The sequence below is a fragment of the Acinonyx jubatus genome, chromosome B4 (genome assembly GCF_027475565.1).
Source record: "Acinonyx jubatus isolate Ajub_Pintada_27869175 chromosome B4, VMU_Ajub_asm_v1.0, whole genome shotgun sequence".
NCBI classification, from domain to species: domain Eukaryota; kingdom Metazoa; phylum Chordata; class Mammalia; order Carnivora; family Felidae; genus Acinonyx; species Acinonyx jubatus.
The window spans coordinates 108,661,948-108,676,750 of NC_069387.1; the positions used below are offsets into that span (position 1 = coordinate 108,661,948).

A 14,803-nucleotide genomic window follows, 5' to 3' on the forward strand; every position below is an offset into this window, starting at 1 on the left:
CATCAGCCAACTTCCATAGATTATGTCATTTAATCTTCGTATTCTTCCAATTGTGTACTATTACCTATATTAACCCATTATACACATGAGAACATCAAGGCCTAGAGAAAGAATGTTAACAACATGCACACGGTCTTGGTGAGTAACAGAGCTAGAACTTGGGCCTCCTTCTAATCCCAAAGTCCATCCTCCTTCAAGTGTCTTTGAGGCCAATGAGTCAAGCACTTTCCACAAACATATAATTTTGTGTTTAACAGTATAGTAGGAAAATATGTGTTAAGCCTGACAATTATTTTTTATAGTAGTGTAATTCCATGAGTGACAATCACAAAGCAGGTACATAACATACTCTTTCTCGGTTAAAAAGAAAAGGGGGGGGAACAAGGAAAAGAAGGGGGGGTGGAGGGAGGAAAAGGGAGGAAAGAGGAAGAAAGCCTCTAAGTATTCTTATTTTATTTTATGGAGGAGGAAATTTGGGGCACCTGCTTGGCTCAGTCCGTTAAGCGTCCGACTTCAGCTCAGGTCATGATCTCGCGGTTTGTGAGTTCGAGCCCTACGTCAGGCTCTGTGCTGACAGCTCGGAGCCTGGAGCCTGCTTGGGATTCTGTGTCTCCCTCTCTCTCTGCCCCTCCCCCGCTTATGCTCTCTATCAAAAATAAATAAAATGTAAAAAAATTGTTTTTTAAATGGAGGAGGAAATTCCAGGTAAGAAAAGGTTAAGCAGAGTTAAATAACTTGTATAAGATCCCTTGGCAAGCTGGAGTCAAGAGCTGGAGGGAAGGCCTAGGTCCTCTAACGCAAACGCTCTTCCCATTCTCCCTGGACAGGTGGCTGTATTTCTGTTGATGCTGAAAACGACTTCTCCTTCTGGATGGGGAAAAGTAGGAAACCACTCACCAATTCAGGGGAAGGACTCCTACTCTGTGCCTCCAGCTCCAAGCACAGAGTTTAGGAATAGAGACTCTGGTTCTGAACTGGCTGGTTCATGAAGCAGCTCTACCTCGGATTAGCTCTGTGGCCTTGGGCACACGACAGAAAGAAGTAATTGCTCCTAAACTATCTTGCGATTATAAATCATGCACATTTAGCTCTTTTTCAGTTTTTGTTAAAGTAGGGAATGAAAACAATCAAATTATTCAGGACTAAAGGGAGTCTGAAGCCTGAGTTATCTGGGTGAACTGCTTCAACTCTCCCTTTCATTCTGACAGTCGAGACCTGACAATTAAAGTCACTTTAAGACAGAAGTCATTGACACTGATAAACTTACCACGTCTCTAATGCTCACGATAACAGCAAACATGTATTATTGCCAATGTGCCAGGCACTGGATTAAGGGCTTTTTGTGGATTTCATGTAATCTCCATTACCACCCTGGGTAAATGCACTATTGGTCCCCTTGTTTGGCAGATGGGGAAACTGAGGCTCAAGATGATGTGCTTAGCCAACCAAAGTAGGCCATCTATTTGGTGTCTGTTTGGTTCATCACACCCCTGTTCTGTTCCCTTCACCTGTACTCAAATGATTCCTTCTAGTTAACACTTTCATTTCCAATAAAGTGCTGCTAGGTCACATACTGATGCGGCTGATAAAGGTATTGTGACTGTCATTTATTTAAACAATCCTAACATCAATGCAGAAAATGAATTTTTACTACTCCTGCACTTGGGCAAAGAATGACAATGCAAAGGTCACAACTTAAATGGCTGGTACTTTTAAAAGCCAGACATAATAAGCATAAGGGCATTATTATGAAATAGTTTTCTAGTATCATCAGAACCACTTAAAACTGTCTTCAAAAATAGCACGAAACAAGGTCAAAGCAAATTGATTAAAGTAATCCCTGAAGCCTCCCTGTTCCTCCAAGAAGTTTTTTGAAACACAATTTTAAAATATTTTAAAATCTTCCCTCTGCCAAAAAACAAAAAACAAAAACCATTTTCTTTGAAAGACACCAAGGATTTGGCAGTACTTCTTAATTCTGTAAAGTAAAAGGCATTTTTACAGTTTCTAAGGGGCCTCCCTTACAACACATGAGGGATGCATCTGATGGCTAAGGAGACGGGGGCGGGGGCTGGGGGTGGGGGGAGAGGCTGGGGACCAAGCTGAGGCTCCTGTTGGCCTTGACAACTATTTATACTCCTGGGTCAAAAGCAGCAGGTCACTTAAGCAGAAACTCAGCCCCACCTGCTCTCAGTCTCAGTCTTGCCCACATTAGATTAAAAGGCATAATCTACACACACACACACACACACACACACACACACACACACACAAATCCTCTGGACCACATGTGTATATACATACTTAAAATACAGGTGCATTCTACTGCAGCGGTTAGGAGGAATCTAGTCTTTGTAATTAAACAGGCTTGTCTTGCAAACCAAGCTCTTCCACTTACTTGCATTTTTTTCCTCTTAATCTTGGGCAAATTTTCTTTATCTCTCTGAACTTTAGTTTCCTCGTTTTTTCAAAAAAACATCACTATCTCCTTAAATTTTCTCCCCCCCCCCCCAAGAATCCAATGAGATCCACCTGTGCAGTTTGTGGCATGATGCCTCATCCACGGTACATAATCAACACTATTAACTTACTAACTAGTCTTACTTCCATATTCTATTAGCTGCTGTCTCTCAACCAGCTTGTCTTTTGGCCTATTTTATACAACTGTTTCCTTTCTCAGAAAGGGGAGAAAGGTAAAAGATAAAACTGGGGGGGAGGGGGGGGAAGTTTTGCTGAATTTGCTAAGAGTACTTGAGTATTAAAGAAGGTAGATAATATATAAAAAAGGAATTAATCTCTAAGATTTATTGTAATTCATTTATTCATTCAAGCCCTATAGCCAAAACCAGGTATTGCTAACAATGAATTTATTTCTTATAGCATGTGGGTTTGCTGTAATGTTCTGTGGTTCACTATTCTAGCAGAGAATCAGAAGACTATTTAGTAAGTACAAGTCACTGTGCCCTTAGACATGATCTCACTTAATCATTACCTCTTCAGTAGTATAATAGGCAGTTATTTTAAGATTGGGAAAGTAAAGTTCAGAGAGAAACACTGAAAGTCATATAAATAATAAGTGGCAGAACCAATAACACATCTGAGCTATAACTCAATCCAATGTTTTCTATTTTCTTGCATGGTCTCCAGTTTTGGTTAGTAAATTATATTGCATATATACTGAAAATTAATGCTGTAAATGGTGAACAGAGTAACCCTTACAATCATCAACCAAACACATGTGTTTGTATAATAGACTCAATATAGTAGTTAAAATTTGCCTTCTGTTAAAAAAACCAAAAAAAAAATTCTTAAGAATATATCAGTACCTAACAACCTGAATCAGGTATCTATTCATTCCACAACATTTAATATGTATTTATTAAGCATCTAGTATAAACCATTCGGTTAAGGAACTAGAATCACGAAATTTTTGTTGTTCAAATTAGTATCACTGGCAGCTGTTTTAATATCTGAATTGCAATTGTTTTTGGATTCAATGTTTCTATAACAGAATATGCATCTTTGAGGTACTGAATTAGCCTCACGAATGCACTGTGGTTGTGCCAGCTAACTATCTTTGGGTGTTAGTGTTGGCAATCAACACTTGGAGTTGGCAGAGAAAAGACCTTATCTTAATTTCCTCATCTGTGAAATGGGATTTGAAAAAAAAAAAACAAAACCAACAAACAGCACCTACCTCCCAGATGAAAAATTCTATGAATTAATTAATCTTGGATCAGTGTTCTACTAAGTGTCATTTTGGCATGATCTTAGTATCAGGATGATTTGATTTTATAAAAAACAATGATGGGAGCTATTTAAAATGGCTACACATTTAAATGTCAAACATTTAACACTTAACTACAGTAAATTTCCTTTTTATTTTCCCCCAAGATGAATCATTTATGTGTGACATTTGTACAGAGGTACAAACAGTGGTCAAATCAGTTTGGGATTTAAAAGTGCATAGAATTGATCAGAAGTAAAAAAAGATCTAAGTTTCAAATGGGAGAAGAAAAGCCCACTTTCTGAATGTTGTTAAGACACAGCACTATGGCCATGGAACATTATAAACAAACACGTACTGAAGTTTAAAAACTATTTTCCTGGGCAGGGGTTAAGAAATAAAAAGTTTTAAAAATGAAAAAAACAAGCCTGTTAGAATTGTTGTGAAGACAAGGATTATATAAACCCTATTTTGCAACTCTGTGCTTTTCTACATAGAATTTATTTCATCTAATATTAAACACATTATGCTAATGACCTCCTGTTCATTTTTCATGAATGTTTTCTAGTTCCTCTTTCATCCTTGGCATTTTGGTGTCCACTTTGGACCACCTGGAGGCCACTCCCCTGTACTGTGATAATTTATCTAACAAACAATAGAATAACATGTGTTAGGCCTCTGCATAATGGAACACATCAGAGATGTCTGGGCAGGGCCAGAAAAATAAAGCAGTTTTCTAAAATCACCAGAAGATCCCAACTAAAGCAATCACAGGAGGTTTTAGTTGGTCATGAAAAACGTAAATCCCTAATGTGTTGACTGTTTCAGAAGCGTTAAATTGCAGGTTTACACAGAACCATAAATAATGATGTGTGACTGCCAAGGTTTGTTTCGCAATCCTTGGGTTTTCAAAATCACATTTCATATGAAACCTCTCCACCCTGCCCCCCATCTGAAGTTCCGCAGTGAATATAAATTTTGAGGGCCATCCTTATGGACAGCACATCCCGGGAGGGGGTTCAAGACCTTTATAACACAACCCGCTTTCTCTGCAACACTCTTCTTGGAAATCAAGGAACCTGTGTTTTCACAAGGCAGTTGCCTGGGAGGGCATTAGAAAGGGACCCCCAAGGAAACAGTGGAAAACTCAGCAGAAGAGAGACCCTCACAATAGACAGCTACTATTAAATGGTCATTTCTATCAGTGCCCTGGTTTACAACCATTCAAATGCGTGCATTAAGGAGAAACAAGGCAATTAGGAGAGGAGTTTTGGTCCTGGAGTTTAGTCAAGGCACTTCAATGGAAAGGTCACTGGCTTCAGAGATTTTATGTCAAGGTGAAAAAGAGGCGAAAGTTCTCAGCACCCACAGGGCTTTTGTTCAGAAGATAAACTTCTGTTCCTCAAAGAGCAACAGCATGTGTATAGTATCCAAGACAAACACAAGGCCCTGCTCTGGGCTGTGCTCTTTCCTCCCAGGTCCACAGGGGAGGCCTATTATGCAGTGGGGATGCCCTTTCCTCAAAGGTGAAACAGAGGGAGGCTTGCTTTTTCAAGTGAGCACTGATGGTGGGTTTGCTCTTGCTCTCGCCCTTTACGCCCTTTTCCATGGGAGCAAGGCATTCTTTGCAAGGCAACTGCGGGGTTTTTGAGCTGCCATCTATGTACCAGGAACACAGAAAAGGCACCCTAACTGCCCCTGTTAAGACCACATTCTAATCCACGGTATTCAAGGCCTCAAGGCAACCTGCAAAGTCAAGTACTGAATTCCTGCATCCAGGTAACTGCTAGTTTAACTGTCTGGATCACTCAATTTTGACTTTGTTTTCATGGGTAGCACATTTGACTCTGCGGGCATTTTGAGAAGAGCATTACCATCATTGTCTCGGCTCTATGTTCTGAGGCATCCACATTCTCTTGCTGGAGGAGAGGTCCAACTGACCTTTGACTAAGAATGTGGTCAACAAGAAGAATAGGAGAATTCATGCCAACAATAAGAAAAAAAGACAGTCATGGCTTCTGACTGCTAAGGAAAACCGACTGCCTGTTACTGGGCTTGCCCCAACTCTCAGCTAGTATCAGTCCTTAAGGAAAGCTAAGGAAAGGAGATAGGTGAGAGGTGTTCCAGAAACTGAGACCACATTAGAACTGCAAAAAAGCCAGGGCAAGGAGAGACTCTGCCACTGCAAGTGGCAAGTGTCCTAAGTGTTATCCGCAGGAAAGGTCTCTTCCCTGCGGCAAAAGGGTTGTTCCCTCTTTTTTCCAGCTTCAGTGCCTCCAGCTACAGGTTTCCACTTCGTGATCTTCTCAGGATTAACTCTGAGTGAGATGCACAGATACTACTACCACTCAGAGATTTGCCCGTGACTTGCCCATGATTTGCCAATGACTTGCCCCTGACTTGCCCAAGACTTGCCCAAGACTACTAAGATTCAGTGATGGGCAGTGGAGCAAGCGTGAACATTGGACCCATTCCTCTGATTCTGCCCACTAAATGCTCCTTCTACTCCACTCCCTGCACACAGATGTGGGGGGCTGCAGAGGCAGCAAAGAGAAGCAAATAAATACTGGGAGGCCTTCATTACCTTTTGTAAATTTACCTCTTCTGGCTGTCTGACCTTGCCTTAGGATTCTTCTTCACTTGGAGAATTTAAAGATTAGAAGCGAAAAAAAACCCCGTCAACTGTGGATATTGCTAAAACAGGAAAAGCGTAAATACCATTATTATTATTATAGAGAAATTGCATGTAGTAGGTGAAATGGCTAAAAGTAGGACAGTCTATACTTAAACCTTCATTTCTCCCCATTGGCTAGTTCATAATCATAAACCAATGGTTATAATTTGTATTCACACCAAACCAAAGCAATGGTTACATAAATCTCAGAATCAAAGCTCAAGAGTCATGTGGTTCAAACCTTTATTTTACTAGGATCTTAGAAATAGAGAATTTTAGAACTAGAAGGCACTTAGAAATCACCTAGTCCTGGGCACCTGGGTGGCTTAGTCGGTTAAGCTTCTGACTCTTGATTTCATCTCAGATCATCATCTCTTGGTTCATGGGTTTGAGCCCCATATCCTGCTCTGCACTGACAGTGTGGAGCCTCCTTGGGATTCTCAGCCTTTCCCTCTCTGCCCCTCCCCTGCTCATGCTTTCGCTCTCAAAACAAAAAATAAAAATAAATAAACTTAAAAACAAATCACCTAGTCCTACTTTCTCACTTTACAGTTGAGGAAATCAAGGTTCAAAGAGACTAAAATACCTTCCCAAAGCCATACAACTTCTATCTGGGCTAATAAGAGAACTCTATCCCCTAATATCCAAGTCAATGTGGCAGCCTAGAAACATAGTAAAATGTAGCCAAAAGAGAAAGAGAGCTACATAAAGAACAGTCTTTCTTTAGATGACACACATTGTGATTTTAAAAAAAGAACCATGAGGCCTAATTATAAGAAAATCACCACCCCCGCCCATCTCCTTTTTTTTCTGCGCAGAAGGAAATAGGTAGAGATGAAATGACAGTTTCTCAATCTCCTGGCCCTTGTAAACAGTTTTTAGTATACCCATAATTAAGTGAAAAGGCAAAAACATCTTGTTGCATCTACAAATTAGTAAGGGTATAGTCAATGGTTTCTATGAGACAAAGTCTACACAAAATAACTGAAAACAGCATTTATTATAAAAGCATCCCAGTGTTCCCTCCATTTGTTTTATAAATTGGTCTAACTACGCAGGTGACAAACACCAAAAAAGGGTCTCCTGCAGCTGCTCATGATTCATGTAGAAAACAAAGATAAAAGATCATTCCTCAGATTTATATCCAAATGCTTTACACCCTTATTTACAAAAGGGAACATTAAGGTAATCGAGAAAAGGGGGAGGGGGGAAGTCTCAAAAACTTGCATAATGGAAAAAAAAAAAAAGTCACTGCATGTTGCCCGGTAAAGACATTCTGCAGAAACGAATGCATGGCCTCCCTCAGGAGAGCAAGTGCAAGAAAGAACATCAAGGATAGGAAGCTGACCAAGTATATTCAGTCTACAGTAAACTCTCAGAATCCTACCAGGGGAACTCAGAAAGTAAGTGAAATATGGATATGAATCAGATATGGTAATAATACTTCCAGTTTCTATTTTTATTTTCAATTCTAATTCCCTCATTCAGGTTTACCTTTAAAAGAAACAATTTATTTTTATTTCTTTTAATGTTTATGGCTTTACTCTTGGGAAAGAGAGAGAGGAGAGAGAGAGAACGCACAGCAGAAGAGGGACAGAGAGGGAGACACAGAATCTAAAGCAGGCTCCAGGCTCTGAACTGTCAGCTCAGAGCCCAACATGGGCGGGGCTCGAACTCACAGACTGCAAGATCATGCCCTGGGCTGAAGTTGGATGTTTAACCGACTGAGCCACCCAGGTAGCCCTAAAGAAAAATTCCAAAGAATTTAACATCTCTCATGCCACATAGAACCTCCGTCTTCACACATTCCTATTTGAGGTGTATTAATTACAGTCTATAAAAATATAACCATGTATAATGAGAGGCACTGAATCCACAGATCCAAATTTATAAAATTTTGGTCTGTCTGCTTTGTTGGGTAAGCATCATTTAGCTGCAATAGCCAGTTTTTCTTTGGTTTTTAAGTTGCCAGCAAGGCAATTCTCTTCTGGGGGATAATAAATTCTGACTGTAACTATAGGAAGTCACAGTACTGGGATAAAGACCTATACAAAATTTTGTTTAGCCCTTTACAATGATCAGGAAAAGAATCTTTATAACTAGTTTATCATCATACAGATTATAAAACAGAAATCCTAAGAAGTTTAACCATTTGCCTAAAGTCATTTGTCTTACCAGTGGTAAAACAGAAATCAGAGTTTAAGTCTTCAAAAGCAAGATCCTAGGATCTTTCCATTATAGTTGAGGCACTCCCCAGACATGGATGGAGAAGGCACATGCAGTGGGGTTCAATGGACCACGCAATAAAATATCCTCCAATATTTAGACTAGCTATTTGGGCAGGGATTTTTTTTTTCTCCAATGTTATTTATGGTGATGGAAGAATTTCAACCACTTACCATTAAAGAAAAAATGTGACTCACAATTGCTATCTTCAAATCAGTAGTTAGACATAAAATTTAGCAATTTTAATTGGTTTGGCTCAGGCCTTCAGATTTCCATATGGTTTCTTTCCTTGTTTCATATTAAATGTAATTGACTTAGCACTTGACTTTTAAAGTCTTGGCAGAATCTATCAATTAAAAGCTATCTAAATTAGAATTATTCAAAGCACACAATCCAAACTGAGCGATTTTAAAGGCAAAATTTTAAAATGCTCTCTTCATAAATGTTATTTTCTATAAACTTGCATTATCACCCAGATGCAAACTCATACAAACAAAAGAGGATTATTTTCTTTGGAATAACATAAGCTAACAAGAATTCTATTTGTTTCTTTTCAGAGAACTAACATGTGCCTAAAATGGCCTTTCTACACTGTTTGCAAGATGAATTTTTCCTATGTTACGATTTCTAAAACTGACAGCAGTCACAAAAACTCTCACAAACCATCTCAAAACTAAAATACAAGTACAACGTCGATAAACATGGCACCGGGCCCATTAAACTGACAGCACTCTTCTAATTGGTCTTACCAAATATGCTGCACAATTGTTATTTAATATACCAGTATAACAGAGCATTACATTGAAAAAAAATGATTACACATTGAAATAGATGTTCTTTCTAAGCCAGAGCCACAATTCTCTTCAGAAACTGTAAAAACCACACAAATACAATCAGAAATAGGAAAAATGCAAAGTGCATTCATTTCTATAGGCTGATTGAATTTGTTACAATTGTTCCTAAGGACTACTGCCCATGTAATTATTTTCCAAATACTAAAGTCTTATCACACATGCTAAATGACAGAATAATTTATCAAACCCCAAGTGGTTGTTGATGGAATTTCCACACTTACTTGGTTTGAGTGAAAAGCCAGAATGTCTGGTGTCCCTGGGATTCTTGGAGAGCTTGTAGTTCAAGTTAAAACTATTACAATTAATAAGTTATCATTTTAGGTATTGGGTAATGGAAACATATAGAACCATATGCCTTAGAACTCTGGTATCGATGCCATCTTTATAAATGATCATTTAAACTGTTAAGCATTAATAGATATTCCTCCCTGGCAAGAACATTAGATGCAGAACAAATGACCTTACATATTAATGTCTAATTTCCTTATACTATTCTCCATCCTCATACAGTTGCACAGAAAACTTCTAACTTTTGGATTAGGAAATTTAACAATATGAAGGAGAATCTAATTCCCCTCCCCCATTTCCACGGATTATTTTATCGATTTCCTGCTATTTCCAAGTGTCTTCTTTTTTAGTGGCAAGAATGTGGAATTGCTAGAAGTATCCTTAAAGGAAACCTTGAAGGTCATCAAATCCCTGGCAATGAATGCCTTCATTCAACAAAGGGCACTGCCCTCCTTTGCCTGCAAACCCTTTAACATCAGCAAGATCCCCAGAGGGCTTGCACTTTAACTTGGTTGGAGCAGGTCACATTTCTAAAATATTTAGCCCTCTCAAATGTCCCTGGTCGGCAGCACTGAGTCACTGACGCCACAGCGTTTCAGCCTAGATCGACCTCTTTCAGGTTTTCAATGGAATTATTCCATGTAATCCGATTTACACAGCCATTTAATCAAAGTGAGAAAGGAGATTACAGAGCTCACGTTTGTTTTGCAAAGCAAGGGTGCAAGGATCATCAATCCTACTGACTCTCAAAGTGACAGGATAGTACATCCTCCCCCTTTGGAGTGTTGGTCATTAACCTGATCTGTCTCCTGTGTTGTTTAAATAGGAAAGTTTAGGCTTTTTTTTTTTCTTTCTGAACTAGAAGGTAACGGTTTCTCCACCAGATCCCACCACTACTATCCACCTGAAGAGATGCTACTATAACAAGGAATTGGTCCTCACCCCCCCGCCCCCCCCCCGCCCTTACATTCCACAAAGCAGAAGGCTTGTACAAGTCAAATAATTACATTATAACTTTTGTTGTCAGTCTTTAACATTTGCATTTCAACATCACAGTGTGCAGATCTCAGGTGTGGCGGCGTTCAATGCTCTGCCTATGAACCTGCTTTCCAGAGGAACCCGCGCTCCGCTTAGTCTTGGGCGGCTGCCCTGGAGACTGCACAAACCTCCTTTCTGCCAGGCAGCATCCCTTCCCCCCGTCCCCTGCCGACCTTTCCACACCTGTGCACTAAGCTCAATTCTTCCTACTTCCTTCTGAATGTGTACATTTCCCAGGCCTACACATCAATTTTAAGTAGGATACAAAGCAACTCATTCAGTAAAGCATTTTCTGCTCACGGATGCCTTCATTCTAAACTGAGGATGTGGACAAATTCTCAATTTCCTTTTTTCCCCACCACTTCCACCCCTTGAACACATTTCAGATAGTGCAGTCTCTGAGAGATCCTCTTGGGGGTGAAAGGGCAGTTTTACCCAACTCGCGGCAGTTACGCAGATAGATTCCTAAGGGGAGAAGTGAGAAGAGGTAAGAACCATAATGCAGAACGAACTGTGGGTGGGAGTACCTCGGCAGTCCTTTCCAAACGATAAGTCAAATATTTGCTTCAAGGGAAAAAAAAAAGTCTAATTGTACCCCTGGGCGGTGCTTTACCCACAGTGTTTATGTATAATGCACAATTGAGCAGCACTGGGAATTACCTCAATAACTATCATTAGAGGTGCCTATTAAAAACAAAACAAACGAACAAAAAACAAAAACAAAAACAAAAAAAACAAAAAAAAAACCCTTCTCCTTTGTAATGGAAGAAGGTGGGTGCAGTGTGGTGGTATTACCCCATCTGTGGCTCTCTGGAAACTCACCCAGAGCCGCAAACCTGGAAACGCCTCGCAGAGCGAAGTTTCCCGGGCTGGCCGGGCAGGGCAGGTTCTCCGCCCCGCCGAGCGCAGCTGCTAAGGAGCTCCCGTTGGCTTCGTTCCCGCGGCTGCACCCGAGTCCACAAGAGCCCCACGCCCACTTGGGGGGCTGCACAAAAACCTGGGTTCGAGAGCGAGCGTGGTGCGCTGGGAGCTGTTTTGCAATCTCCCGGAATCCACGGGAAAACATCTCCCGTGCAAAGAAATGCCTTCTCGTGATAACTTAAAAAAAACAAAAACAAAAAACAAAAAAAAAAACCAAAAAAAAAAAAACAAACCTCTCCGGCCAAAGAGCAGATCCTTCCATTTTACAGGAACTGCCGTTCCCGACTGACAGCTCCAAACTTAACGGCTGCGTCTCCAAACTTGACACCAGCTCTCTCTCATCGTTCCCACTCCTCCTCTCTCTGGCTCACCCGCCACAGCCGCTCGGACGCGCACGCCACGCCCGCCTCCCTCGCACCCTCCTGGCTCGTGCGGCGGGCAGAGCCCCACTCGCCCCGGCAGCCGGTGCCGAGACAAGCCGGCCTCCCGCGAGCTCCGGGAGCGATTTCCTGGGAGACCCGGCGAGCTCCCGGCGCGCCCTACTCACTTGTGTCTTCTTCATAAGGAAAGGCAGCGCTGTGATCCAGTCCAGGCAGCGGTGTGGCGACTCCGTTTAGATGTTCTGGAGCTCCAGCATATTGCACGAGCAGCGGCTGCAGATAGTCCACGCATTGGGTAGCCCGAGCGCAGCGCCCTCTCCCCGGCCCGTGCTTTCTCGCAGCGATCCCAGTCCCGGCGCAAGGCGGCGAGTGAAGCCCCGGCCGGCGCGCCGCCAGCACTTTTATACAGGTCCCTCCCGCCGGCTCCGGACACGCCTCCTTCCCTTCCGGAGCCCCGGGGAAGCAAGACGGGGCAGGGGCGCGGCGGGGAGACCCGGGAGGGAGGCCGGAGCGCAGCGAATGCCCCCGAAGTTGAACAAATCAGGCCAGGCGCTTCCCCTGGCGTGGCAGCCGCGGGCGCACACCAAAGGGAAGCCGCGAGGGCGCTTCCCTCCGCGAGCTTAACAACCTGCAGCCGCCGCTCGCGCCGCGTGCCTGGCGCGGCGAGTCCCAGCTCGGCCTCTCAGCTCCGCCGGGGCTCACCTGGCACCGCCCGGGGATAGACGCGCGCTGGAGAGAGCTGGGAGGCCCCCCTTTTACACAGGCGGTTCGAGAGGAGTTCGCTGGGTGCCTAGCAAAGAATTCACCCCCCTCCCCGCCCCGCCTTAGGGAAATTAAAAAAAAGCTTAATTGGGATCTGTAGCAGGCCATTGTCTTACCTTCTATTTGCTTTAACAATTTCTTCAGTGAATGAATGAATATTTATAATTAAAAAAAATTTGTTGACTCAGGGTTAAGTATTGCTAAGGGAGATGCTATTTTCAGGATGGTTTGCTGTTGTTTCTTTAGAAATCAAAAAAATAAACATAAAATAAATTAACATTAAAAGAGAAGGGATAGATTATTAAATGTGCGGGTCTCTAATAGCAAGTGTTTGAAAAGCTGTACTTTTTGAAAGCTGTTAGGGAGTTTTGAAGTAGGAAAAATAATGCAAAAACAGTGATAATAGCTAACACCATTATGTAATGCACTTAATTATATACCGGGTGCCATGCTAAGGACTTTTTGTAGATTATCTTGTTAAATCTTTTCTCAAACCTATTGTGTAGGTCCTGTCATTTTTATTCCCATTTTATAGGTGATGAAACAGAGGCTTAGGTCAATTTTCCCAAACCACATCTAGTAAATTGTACAGGTTAATTGGAATCCAGAGCCCTCTGGCTATATAGCCCTTAAAAAAAATACTTAGAACAAATATTTTATTGCCTCTCCAAAACCCTTCTATATTTGTTCTTATAACTGGAGACCATTAGAAAGCATTTTATTAATTTTTTAAAAGAAAATGGTAACCAGACATAACACCAACAGTTTTTTGGAACAAGAATAATGTATAAATTTAGGAATTAGGTATTTTAATGAGAGGATTCCAAATTTGCATTAATTAGTTCAGTGTACTTTTGTTAAAAAATGATATGCCAAACTTATAACCATTAGAGATCAAGAAACTAGGTAAAAGTTGAAGCTCACAGGGTGCCTGGGTGACTCAGTTGGTTAAGATCTGACTTTGGCTCAGGTCACGATTTCGTAGTTTGTGAGTTCAAGCCCTATGTCTGGCTCTGTGCTGACAGCCTGGAGCCTGCTTCAGATTCTGTCTCCCTTGCTCCCTGCCCCTCCCCCACTCACACTCTGTCTCTCTCTCTCTCAAAAATAAATAACCATTAAACAAAATTTTTAAAAAAGTTGAGGCTCACTGTGTTAGTTTTCTATGGATGCTGTAACAACCACAAGTTTAATGGCTTGAAGCAACACAAATTTATTATCTGACACGTTGAAGGTCAGAAGTCCAAGATGGATTTCACTGGGCTAAGTGTTGGCAATGCTGCATTCCTTTCAGAAGCTCTAGGGGAAAATCCCTTGTCTTGCCTTTTTTGGCTTCTAGAAGCTGTCCACATCCTTTGGCTCATAGCCTCCTTCATCTTCATCGGTAAAGGTGAGTTGAGTTTTCACATCAAACCACTCTGACTTTCCCTTTGGACTCTCCTACTTCCAAAGACCTTGTGCTTACATTATGTCCACCAGAATACTCTAGGAAAATCTTCCTATTTTAAAGTTAGCTGATTAACAACATTAATACTCTTTGCAATGTTAATTCCCCTTTGCCATGTAACATAACATATGCACAAGTTCCAGGAATTAGGATTTGACATCTTTGGGGGGTCATTATTCTGACTACTGCATTCACTTAATGGCAAAGGACTCTGGGGACTTGGAAATGTGAACTTCGTATGTCATTATGCAGCCTTCAGCAAGTGCTTTGCTCCAGGAGGCTAGAGCTCCCACTGAGAAGACTACTTACTCCTCCATAATTATGAAAATAAATGTTTGAAAAAAAGGACACAAGAAAAGTTCACAGTATTAAATGATCGTTTTTACTTTCAATCAGAATAGTGCTGCAAATCATTTTAAGCAGAAGTGGAAAGAAGCCTGAAAACAGAAGCAAGTATGACAGTACTAGACAATCATTTAATTGTTGACT

General features: G+C 41.4%; 1 protein-coding gene across 6 annotated transcripts in view; it reads right to left on the bottom strand.

Moving 5' to 3' along the window:
- The window catches only part of KITLG (KIT ligand), a 97,081-nt gene that overhangs the window by 72,521 nt on the left and 9,757 nt on the right, over positions 1-14,803 (bottom strand). For 2 of the 6 annotated variants that reach the window (XM_053226587.1, XM_015073991.3), the window contains exon 1: positions 12,276-12,415. The exons of the other annotated variants lie outside the window; for them this stretch is intronic. In XM_053226587.1, coding sequence (XP_053082562.1) covers positions 12,276-12,290 — 15 coding nt within the window. In that variant the 5' untranslated portion in view covers positions 12,291-12,415. Of the gene's footprint in view, positions 1-12,275; positions 12,416-14,803 lie in introns of those variants that run through there. 6 annotated transcript variants of the gene reach the window in all.